The sequence below is a fragment of the Scyliorhinus canicula genome, chromosome 9 (genome assembly GCF_902713615.1).
Source record: "Scyliorhinus canicula chromosome 9, sScyCan1.1, whole genome shotgun sequence".
Lineage (NCBI taxonomy): Eukaryota > Metazoa > Chordata > Chondrichthyes > Carcharhiniformes > Scyliorhinidae > Scyliorhinus > Scyliorhinus canicula.
This window is the reverse complement of record NC_052154.1, coordinates 56,466,443-56,478,837: the sequence shown is the minus strand read 5'-3', so window position 1 is coordinate 56,478,837 and position 12,395 is coordinate 56,466,443. Positions and strand designations below refer to the sequence as shown.

General features: G+C 45.3%; 1 protein-coding gene across 6 annotated transcripts in view; it reads right to left on the bottom strand.

The window, feature by feature from the left end:
• The window catches only part of fto (FTO alpha-ketoglutarate dependent dioxygenase), a 550,845-nt gene that overhangs the window by 426,236 nt on the left and 112,214 nt on the right, over positions 1–12,395 (bottom strand). For all 6 annotated transcript variants that reach the window (XR_005461806.1, XM_038806732.1, XM_038806733.1 and 3 more), the window contains exon 4: positions 11,095–11,244. Coding sequence is in view for 5 of the 6 variants with exons in the window: in XM_038806732.1 (XP_038662660.1) it covers positions 11,095–11,244 (150 nt within the window). In the remaining variant the exon portion in view is untranslated. The remainder of the gene's footprint in view (positions 1–11,094; positions 11,245–12,395) is intronic.

The window sequence follows — 12,395 nt, the reverse complement described above, 5'->3', positions numbered from 1 at the left end:
ATCGCAGGACCCAGCTGGATCCCAGCCTGATGCTGAGCCCATGGAACATGCTATCCCGGAGCTGATGGAAACATTACGGAGCGGCTGGGACATTCAGAGGGCGATGTCAGCAACACTCCAGCAGGTCCATAGCCAATTGGATGAGTGCCAGAGGCTACGGGCGCAGGAGATGGCACTGGCAATGCATGGCACCGAGGCCAACACTCCTAGGATGGCAACCACAGTGGACAGCCTGGTGCACAATGTCAGCAGCAGAGGTGTTCAAGACGTGGCGCAATCGGTGACAGCCATGGTTGAGGCCCCCGGCAGAATGTCTGACTGGCTGGGGGATGTGACCCAGTATCAGGCTGACCTTGACGGGGCTCTGACGGACATGTCCCGGTCTCAGGTGGGAATGGCCAAGGCGCTGCGGAGCTTGTCCCAGTCCCAGGTAGGCAGTGCCGAGGAACTGCAGAGCTTGTCCCAATGACTGAGGGCATCAACGCCCATGATACAGAGAATAGGGAGCCGTCAGGGATGGCAGGGCAGATGACGCAGGGGCAGCCAGGGTTCACACCAACTGCCCATCCATCCCAAGGTGAACTGCAGGGCCCTATGGGCACTGAGCAGGAGGAGGGGGCGCAGGGTGGCAACCTGGACCCATCCTATGGACTGGCGACGATGGCCGCTAACTCTCCCGAGTTCCACCCTGTGATGAGGCCGCATCTCGCAGCCAGCACCGGAACAGGGCGGCCCAGCTGTGCATAGGCTAGTTTAGCACAATGGGCTAAATAGCTGGCTTGCAATGCAGAACAATGCCAGCAGCACGGGTTCAATTCCCGAACCGGCCTCCCCAAACAGGCGCTGGAATGTGGTGACTAGGGGCTTTTCACAGTCTCTTCATTGAAACCTACTTGCGGCAATAAGCGATTATTATTATTGTTATTATGCCGCCGTCTACTGCACCGGGGCCCTCCGGCCCCAGAGCCCCCAGAAGACGTCTGCCAGTGGCATTGAACTTCACGGGACGTGGGAAGCAGCTGGCTGCCTCCACCTCTGATGTGCATCCTTGGGATACACCTATACGTAGCGGTAGAGCAAGGAAGGCCAAACATGTCGAAGATCACTGAGAGGGCAGTGGGGGGGTGGGTGGTAAGGAATGGGGTGTGGGTTGGGAGGGTGCATTGGGGACATTTGTAGGGGGGGGGGAAGGGGGAGGGCTGGATTGTGGGCGGGAGATTGGGACAGTGGCGTACACTTCTGCAAAGAACATTAAAATAACCTCTCCACAACCAGTATGACATCTCTTGGTCTTTGATCGCTATGCGGGCTGACCACCAATCCCATGCCCCATCCTCCCAGACATGGTCCCCCCCCCCACACAACATGCCCTGCCCATGCACACCTGGCCGTGGACATGTGCCCGGAGCTGGGCTGGGTGTCGGGAGGTTGGCCGGTGGGTCTGTTGTGCTGCCTCCCGCAGTGTTCAAGCACAGTGCTAGGCAATGACCCCACATGCTACATGCCCTGCCCATCCACAGCGACCCATGTGGGATGTATGAAGTGCTCACTTAACTACAATTGCCAATTCCCTATTAGCAATAGCCTTCAGCCGCACGGCCAGAGGCCTCCACGGTCAGTGGGATTGGGCAAACAGGCAAGGATAGGTATTGGCATGGAGGACCCACACACAGTCGACCCCCCCAATCAACATCCTGCTCACTGAGCGGAACCCGCAACCCAGGCCTGAGACCCTTGCCCCCCCATGGTGGCCCACCCCTAACTGGTGCTCACCCCCCTCCCAATTTAGTGATATCAATGTTGTGTTGTAATTCACTGACTGACCACTAGGAGTCTCATTAGTATATAAGTGAATGTTAAAGTCAGATGACCTCAGACTGACTGGGGAGTTGGGAGAGAGATAGTGGTTTGTGCATGTTCATAAGGTTATTCATCTGTTGTTTTGTATATATTTGACCCACAGTTAATGTTAATAAATTGTTTATAGCTTTAGCTACACGTGTTCTTGCAATGCAAATCAGGCCATCCGACAAGACAGCCCCCAAGCTCAGGGGCCGTATGCCCAGTGCCGACGGAATGAATGCCTGTGAGCGAAGATGTCTGCTCACCTCCTCGGCTTCCAGCAGCAGCCCATCCGTCAGGTTCATCTTTTCAAAAGGAGTACTAATCGGCGCCAGCATGACCAATTGCTGGGGAGGCCGCTAGCTCGCGGGAGGCTTTTGGATATGGAGTGGCCCCAGTTAATTATATGGAAATAGGGCTTATGTGGTGATAATTGGTTTCTCGCCACGTTACGGCAACATCCCGATGTCACCTACTGGAGCGAGTCTCCGGTTTGGTGCCCGACGCGTTCTCATTTTTGCCCTCTCCCGCACTTCACCAGCCTCTTGCACTCTCACTCAAGCGAAACGAGAATCACGCCAAATTATTTTCCTTTAAACATTGGTTCCAAATTTGCCACACTAGGATGCAAGATTGATTGCGTCATAAAAGCATTGGACAAATGTAAAACATTAATGGGCAATGCCACACCAGAGGTCATTGTGACAGTTAGGTGTAATTGCAACAATGCTGATTAAGATCATTAAAGGACACACCTTCCTTTCCTTCTCTATGTAAATTGCACAGACTAGAGGGCAGCCAGTGTAACACCTCTATTCAAAAATTGGCATAGGGTAAATAAAGTTAGCGAAATAAATATATGGCTCATAGACTGGTGTGCTGGTGTGGGAGGTGGGCTCGAGTTTGGGGCACTGGCATCAGTACTGGGGAAAGTGGTGACTGTACCATTGGGACAGCCTACCTCTCACCCATGCTGGGACCAGTGTTCTTGCAAACTACATGGCTAGGGCAATAGAGAGGGTTTTAAACTAAATGGGGGGGGGGGGGGGGGGGATTGGTTTCTGGAAAGGGGATATGTAGGCTTAAAAAATAGCAGCAAATAGGATCAAAGGTGTAAAAATGGTGACAAGGCAAAATTTATGGCTCTTTACTTGAGTGCATGTAGCATTCAGCACAAAATAAATGAATTAACGGCACAAATTGTGGTTAATGGGTTTGATCTGATAGCCATTACAGAGACATGGTTACAAGGAGATCAAAGCTGATAGCTAAGTATTCAGGGATATGGGACTTTTCTGTAAGAACAGTCAGGAAGGAAAGGGTGGTGGAGTAGCTTTTTTAGTACTAGATGGAATAAGCCCAATATCAAAAAACCATCTTGGATCGGAAGATGCAGAATCTATGTGGAGGGAGATAAGGAATAACTCGGGGAAAAAATACTAGTGGCAGTAGTCAACAGACCGCCTAACAGTAGCTATACTGTAGGACGGAGAATAAATCAGATTCATGAAGGTTATTTATGAAGGCTTGCCTTCTCAACCTTGCCCCGCACCTGAGGTGTGATGATCCTCAGGTTAAAGCACCACCAATCAGCTATCCCACTCAAAGGGGAAAGCAATCTTTGGTCATCTGGAACCATGGCGACTTTAGCTTACCTATAAAAAAAGTCAGTACATTAATCGTGGGTGACTTTAATCTTCATATGGATTCAGAAAATTAAATTGGCAGAGACAGCCATGAGGAAGAATTCATAGAGTGTATTCAGGAGAGTTTCCGAGAATAATATGCTGTGGATCCAAGTGGGGATCAAGCTATTTGTAATGAGGCAGGTATAATAAACAATCTCAGAGTAAAAGATCCCCTAAGAAACAGTGATCATAACATGGGAACATTTAGTTTATGAATGAGAAACTTGGGTCAGAACTGTGCTGAACTTAAGTAAGGGGAATTATAAAGGAATGAGGGTAGCTTTGGCTGTAGTGGATTGGGAAAGGAGTTTATATGAAAAGATGGTTGATCAGCAATGGCAGACATTTATGAAATTAGTTTACGACTCACCACAAAGATATACCCCACTGAATTTCCAAAAAGTGTTCAATAAGATACTGCACAAAAGGCTACTTAATAAGATAAGAGCCCATGGTATTGGGGGTAGTATATTGGGATGGATAAAAGATTGGCTAACTAATAGAAGACAGCTAGTTGGGATAAAAAAGCTATTTTCAGGACGGCAACCTGTGGCTAGTGGAGTGCCACAGGGATCAGTGCTGGGGCCACAATTATTTACAACAGGAATTAATGACTTGGATGAGGGGAGTGAATGTGCTGTTGCCAAGTTGTGGACGACACAAAAATAAGTGAGATGGTAAGTGCTAAGTAGTTTACAGAGGAATATAGACAGGTTAAGCAGGTGGGCAAAAACCTGACAAATGGAATATGATGTAGGAAAATGTGAAGTTCTGCACTTCGGTAGGAAGAATAAAGGAGCTGAATATTATTTAAATGAAGAAAGACTGCAGAAAATTGCAGGACAAAGGGGTCCTTGTGCATAAATCACAAAAAGCTGGCATGCAAGTTCAGCAGGTAATAGGGAAGGCAAATTGAGTTTTGTCTATTATTTCAAAGAGAATGGAGTATAAAAATAGGGAAATCTTGCTAAAACTTTACAAGGCACATGTTATAACACACCTGCAATACTGTGAACAGTTATGGTCCCCTTATCTAAGGAAAGATATGCTGGCATTGGAGGTAGTCCAGAAAAAGTTTAATTATGTTGATCTCTGATATGGAGGGATTTTCCTATGAGGGGAACCTGAGTAGGTTTGGCCTGTACTCATTGGAGTTAAGACGAATGAGAGGCAACCTTACTGAGACAGAGAGAATTTTAAGATGGCTTGACAGGGTAGATGCTGAGAGGTTGTTTCCCCTTGTGGGATAATCTAGGAGCAGAGGACATAATCTGAGTACGGGGTCGCCCATTTAAGACAGAGATGAGGAGGAATTTCTTCTCTTAGAGGTTAGTGAATATGTCAAATTCTTTACCGCAGAGAGCTATAGATGCTGAGATGTTAAGTACGTTCAAGGCTGAGACAGACATATTTTTAATCGGTAAGGGAATCAAGGATGAGAGGGATAAGGCGGGAAAGTGGAGTTCAGGATTATCAGATCAGACCAGTCATGATGTCATCGAATGGGGGAGCAGACTCGATGAGTCGAACAGCCGACTTCTGCTCCTACGCCTTATGGTCTTAAACCATAAAACTGTCAACCAATTACTCCAACATCAGTTGTGGGCAAATGCTTCGGATCCAATAATTCAAGTCTAGACTGGTGAAGTTTAGAAATGCATGGGATAAAGGGATGACAAACATGGAACAGTTAAATTCGTCAAATATACTTGACTTTAATAGAGGTTATTAAAGAACAAATAAAGCGGATCTAAGAGCCCAAACGAATAATTTCTTCAAGTCATAAAAAATCCAATCGAACTTTTTGCTTTCAAAATGCAGATATAGAGTACAAGATCAAAAGATAATGGGCCATGATTAGCAGTAGCACGGTAGCATTGTGGATAGCACAATTGCTTCACAGCTCCAGGGTCCCAGGTTCGATTCCTACTTGGGTCACTATCTGTGCGGAGTCTGCACATCCTCCCCATGTGTGCGTGGGTTTCCTCCGGGTGCTCCGGTTTCCTCCCACAGTCCAAAGATGTGCAGGTTAGATGGATTGGCCATGATAAATTGCCCATAGTGTACAAAATTGCCCTTAGTGTTGGGTGGGGTTACTGGGTTATGGGATAGGGTGGAGGTGTTGACCTTGGGTAGGGTGCTCTTTCCAAGAGCCGGTGTAGACTCAATGGGCCGAATGGCCTCCTGCATTGTAAATTCTATGATAATCTGACAGCATCACATTTAACTTTTTTTTATTTTTGCACGTCAAGTTATCAAAGGTTTAAGGTGGTGACAGCGTTAGTGGAAACAGGGCATCTGAGATCAGAATGCACATGATAAGGAACTGGGCAATTCTCCTCAACCAATCAGATTGGAATGTGAAATTAGCAGCAGAATGACGGGGAAGAAATTGTAAATTAGAGCACGTGAATTTTATGTCAAATCAGGTACTGCAAGAAAATAAGAGGGATAGATTGATTGAATTAAGAGATAGCTTAAAACAGAAAAGATAAAAAATACATTTTAAATGTTGTAGTTTTAAAATCTCCAACCACCCTTGTAACTTGAGTATTACTGAGAAAAAGAGATTCGCTGTCAAAACGTTTCATCTTGGACTCATCAGAATTCACAAGAATACCAAATCACAGGGCGGGATTCTCCGATCCTGCACCAGGTCGGGGAATCGGCAGGGGAGTGGGGGAGGGGCACGAAGCGCCACTGGCGCTGAGTCTCCGGTTGCCGGAGAATCGGCAGCCGCTCCGACGCCGGGCTGCCGATTCTCCGGCAACCGGAGACTCAGCGCCAGTGGCGCGTTGCTGGACACAGCCGCCCCCCCCCCCCCCCCCCGCCCAGCGATTCTCCGCGCTCGTCGGGCTGAGTGCCCGCTGAGTTCCGCCGAGTCTACCAGCGTCGTTCGCGTGTGGTCCTACCCATCGGGTTCTTAGCGTGTTCTGGCTGCGGGAGCTGTCCTGGTGGGGATCTGACTCTGGGGGGGACTTCACGGTGGCCAAGCCCGCGATCGGGGGATATGGATCGGAGGGCGGGCTAATTCCACGGGGGGGCCCATGTTCATCTGCGGCGGGCCCATGTAGGTCTCTTCCATGTTGCGTGGGGCCGGCACAGGTCTCTGCATGCGCGTGGGTTGCCGTCTCTGCGCCGGCCCCCACGCAACACGGTGGACACCTACAGGGGCCCTGCGTAGAGGAACATAGGCCCGCCCCCTGGAATTAGCCCGCCTGCCAATCAGTAGCCCTCGATCGCAGGCCTGGCCACCGTTGAAGCCCCCCCAGGCGTCAGATCCCCCCTCTCCCCCACCAGGACGGCCCCCTCAGCCAGAACGGCAAGGTCCCGCCGGGTAGGACCAGACGCAACTGATGCCGGCGGGACTCGGAGGAACTGGGCGGAAATGTTGCATGGGGCCGGCGCGGAGACAGCAACCCACGTGCATGCGCGGAACCGCGCTGTCCCCGTATCGGCAGCTGGAGCTGTGTTGAAGCGCTCCAGTGTCGTGCTGGCCCCCTGTCGGTTGGGGGATCGCTGCTCCTCACGGCCAGGTGACGCCATTGTAAAACTCTCCGGCGTTTACGACGGCGTCAACACTCTGCCGCTAAAACGGAGAATCCCGCCCAGAACCTTTGTTATAACTGGTAACCTTTGTTTCTATCAGACTTGACAATTTTAATGCACTCTTCATTGGCCTTCCACATTCTACCCTTCATAAACCTGAGGTAAATCAAAATCAGTATACTAACTCACACCAAATGCCATTCATTCATTGTCCGTGCTCACAGACCTGTACTGGTTCCCAGTTAAACAATGTCCTGATTGTAAAATTCCCATCCTTGTTTCCAAATATCGGCATGTCCTGACCACCCCCCCCCCCCTGCCCGCTTCTGTAATTTTCACTAGCATTACATTCCTCTGAATACCTGCGCTTCTCCAATTCCAGTCTCTTGAGCATCAGCAGATTAATCACTCCACCATTGGCGGCCATGCATTTACTTGTCTAGGTTTTAAGCTCTTGAATTTAGTTTAGCTTAGTTGACTGGACAGCTGGTTTGTGATGCAGAGCGAGGCCAACAACGTGGGTTCAACTCCCGTACCGACTGCTGTTATTCATGAAGGCCCCGACTTCTCAACCTTGCCCCTCGCTTGAGATATCGTGATCCTCAGGTTAAATCACCAGCAGTCAGCTCTTCCCCTCAGAGGGGAAAGCAGCCTATAGTCATTTGGGACTACGGCAACTTTACTTCACATATTTTATGCATAAAGAATGGATAAGTCATTGTTATTCTGACAGTAACATTTGGGCCAATGATACATTTGTGCAAGGTAATTGTAAGGTCACAGATAGAGTACTACCTGCAATTTTGGGTGTCACATTGCATTAAAGTCTTTAAGTAAATAGCATACAGCACCAAATTCATCGGTATATTAGGGGTGAGAAACATCAGCAAATTTAGTCTTGACGAACATTTATGATGCTGAAACTATTTGTGCTAGAGCACTTCAAACAGTGATGGGAAGGTTAGGAAACATTTCTCCTTCAAATCAAGGATCATGGAATAATTTGTCACATGGAGAACCAAAGTTACATCTTTTCAGGCAAATGTAGTCAAAAATCTGAAGCGACAGATGATACATAGCAATAGGACGACAGCAGAGCAATAGGATTCATCTTATATTGTATCAGCAAGCTGATGGAACAGACATGATGGGATGAACGGCCTCCTGCTGTAAACATATGTGGTCCTATGGACTTAGCTTTGTGAAATAAATCTTTTCAGCAGCTGTTACAAGTTAAGCAAAAAGGCATAATTAAAATCTGTCAAAAAAACAGCATTCAGAATTTACAATTACTCTCCAGTAAAACAACAATTTACGTGCAGAAAGCAAGAGTATGGAATGCAGTGTGAAATTCAGTAATGGCAATTGAGGCAATTAAACACAGCGCATTGCTTAAAGCTAGATATTTGACGAGAATTTAATTTTAGCAGTATTACGTTCTCCAGTAGATAGATTAAAAATGCTTTGTTTTAACTAAGCCAAAAGACAGTTTTCAAACTTCGTCTGGCTTATTCCCATTAAGCAAGTTTCTTCATCACTTCTCATCAGTTTATCAATATTCAAATTGTTCCCTCAAATGACGGGTGTGATTCAGCGATCCTGTTGCCCTCGCCGGGAGCAACGGGTGAATCACACGCGAGACCCAAATCGGGCTCCGCTTGCGAGTCACCCGAAACGCTCTGCCTGGCGCAATCTGGATCTCGCCCAGAGAATTACCCAACACCCTTGATGTTCAACTCATCCTACTCCCATCCCAGGGATCTCCTAGATACTTAGCGTCTGGTCCTTGGCTGGTTTCCCATTCAACTGATAACTGGCTGGCTGTCAGTTAGGAAACTTGTTTAGAACATTTAAAAGACATCCTGCACTTAATTTCAGCAAGATATCCAGAATCCCACACTTTCAGGTTTTCATTCTGGAAATCCAAAGACTCAAACGTGAATGAAATTAAAGTCAGTTTTACATTGTAATGAATACCTTGATGAAATAAAGACTGACCTGTGATCAGAGTGTCTGCAAAGCCTCCAGATCAGGGAGCTTTGTGGGAGAAAAATAATTAGAGAAGAAAATGTTCTATATTGTTTTGTTTTTAATTTTACTTGCTTTTTCATTTATTCAAGTCAACTAAAGGGTGTCGTATTTGCCTGTCGTTTCTAAACAAGGATTCAATTGCCTCATTCCACTGTGTGTTTATTTTCCTTGACTAAATTAGTGTCAACGACGAGCTTAATCAGTACTTTAAAAAAAGTGTAACATATAGCCAAAGTCAATTCAAAACAATCATTTTCTCATTTCATTTACAAGTACTGGTACATAAAATTTGGCTGGTGCCTGATATCTGGTAGTATAAGTGTCTCCACAAAAGGTCATACCCAGGGTAAGCATGTACTCATCAGTCTGTTATCACTCCTAAACCTCTTTATCTTGGTTTCCTCTCTAAAGGACCAAATGTCAACATGGGCAAGTACAGATGAAGCATCACTGTTCCAAATATTTAGGAGAGGGCAAGATTCACATTCTTTTGCACTGAAACTATAACAACGTTATTTAACTAGACTTCTGGGCACTGTAAGCATTAAACCTTTCACACACCTTCTTAGCGTGTGTGTGAATTTATGGCTTACACTGAACAACTCGTGTATCAGACACGCTGGAACTTGCATCTGAGACAGCAGGGCCCAATGCACACTTCCTCTGCAGACCAATATTTTATTGTTAATTAAGTGAAACTGTTTCCTTTTCATAAAACCATAAAGATCAAATTACGCACGTTTCAAAGCAAGAATTCTACCTATAGTGTGGCGCTGCAGGACAATTTTACTTTGTCTCATATCGCAAGTACACACACACTGTATGTGGATACACATATCAAACTGTCTCATTCCAACTCGGCCGCTGATTAACAATGTTAGTTTCCATGGTTCTAACATTTCTTTTACTTCTGGAGGCATTTAACTGGGCAAATGTGTTCTTTTTTAAGGAATTGACCTCTTTGCAACTTAAAAAGGACACTTCATCTAAAGGAGATCGAAAAGATTATAAAGTCTTAAAAGATGTAAAATCCTGCCTTTGGTCCAGATCTTCCAGTCTCCAGATGGTCGTGACCAGATATATCCTGGAAGATATGCTAAGGGAACCCTCAGAGGTCTCAGCACAAGGACTTCACAGGAATTTCCTGGGAAGTTTCAATTTCCAAAGGAACATTTTACACTTCCTGGGAACCTCTGAAAAAGTCTCCAATCCGGAGTTAGTGTTAGAGACTTTGGAGGGTTCCGATTTATCTACCTGGATAGTTAGCCAGGAAACATTAGACAGAAAAAAAAGTGCAACTCCTTGGGAACTATACAACTGATCCCCTGACTCCCCACTGAACCTCTCACATCCTAACTCCCTCCCTGACCTTTCTCCCCACCCCAATGACTCACCTCACCACCCTGCCACCCTCCTCAGTTGGCATCTTACCCACCGGCACCCATTCCCACTTACCTCACCCACACTCATTCATTTAGACACTGAAAAACTACTTAAATGTCCCAATGCTTTTCAGTGTATTAATGAAAGAATGCTTAGCAAAATAAGACAGTTAGTGTCATATAAAAGGGACCTGGCTTGGCACCCCCGATGTTCCTGCACAATGAGGAAGGTCTCTGACAACAGGTGTGCTCCGAAAGAGGTCCAGTTCAGAAGTCTGGTTCAGAAATGCAAGCTCCGTTAATGCAGAGACGCAAGTGGCAATCCGGTAGCACTACCCAAAACATTTGGCCCAAAATGTTTCCATCATTACCCAATGCCATTCCCTCAGAATAATACTTTGGAAGATATAAACTATAAGTTCCAAAGGTTGGTCTATTGCATACATTGCAACATAAAACCAGCTTCTATATAACTTTAATTTCACATAAAAACAGTATTAGAATGCCCATAGGTATTAGAAAGGAAACATTTTGATTTTTTGACCTGCACCGCCGAGCATGATTCATTGGAAAGCAGAGTCTGTAGAAGGCAAAAAAATTACCTAGCATAAAGTAACAGTCGCCAGGGTCTAGGGGAAATGCCAGCCCTGGTGTAGCAATGTCCCAGGCTATCTTTAAGCCGACATGCCAAACTGCTGGGTCTCTGCCCTTTATTGACGTTGTATTGCTTTCATCTGCAGCAGGTACTAAATCTGTAAAAGAGAAAGAGTAGGGGTTGAGTCAAAATGATTTATTATAATCATAGTAAGGTATGTTCTAATAAATCTGTTCCCCTTACAGACAGCCCCCAAATTCAGAAGCAGATTACATAAAATAGACTAATGAATTTATCATACGCAGTCAGTTCTTAAGTGATGAGGGATTTCATGCATTGCAGAAACCCCTCATCAGTATGTCTAAATGTCTGACACAGATGCACAGTAATCTGTCAAGTGATTTCAGTTGTGCTGAAAATATGGAAAGAAAAGGAAACAATTGTTTTTGGGCTGCCACAGACTTGGATACTCTGTCCCAGGCTGTTCGAACGGAGTACACAAATTAGAAAACTAGATCTGCTGAAGACTTCGAGGAAAAAAAATCAATCGTAAAGCCTGTCAGGAGATTGTATTTAAAAACTTCATATAAATTGGAACTTAATTTCACAGTAGTACTTTGAAAATCCAGCAAATGTCATTACTTTGAAGGGATTTTAACATAACGGAGCTTAACAAGTACAACAAGAAACCTCTGTGGGCTAACTGGATGTCTGTTTGACAGAATTTACTCAACTTTTGGCAGACATTATCAACTACAACACTGCTCCCAATATGGCACCAATAAAATGGAGAACTACAATCAAAAGGAGTAATTTCAATCAAAGTTTCCTGGGGTTTCCTAATAAATCCAGTACCTTTGGAATGTGCTCGTTAAAGTGACTTATTTTTTAAGTTTTAAAAAGGTTTATTGCCAAAACCCAAAGTTCAAGTAGGACACATAGGTTAGGTATTTAAAAGCTCTGTTAATTACTGGTAACAAATGAGTTTGATTATTATAATCAAACGAAGTTGAAGATAAACAAAAACTAAAATTCATTCTTTTGATTAATTTCCATCTGTATCGTAACGGGCTGCTAGTTATGGATTTGCTCTTCTTGTTCGGGTTGCTTCTACAAAACTAAATAAAGCACATTACAAACAACGGTAAAAATTGAATGAAGTACTTCTGTTCAAAGCTAACCCCAGTAGTATCTTGAAAGCAAAGTATATGGTAATAAAATCAGCATGCAGCAACAGCTAGTTCATTTTTGACAAATCACTCCAATAGAGACGATGATGTCAATGACAATAAAAGCATTTATAAGAGT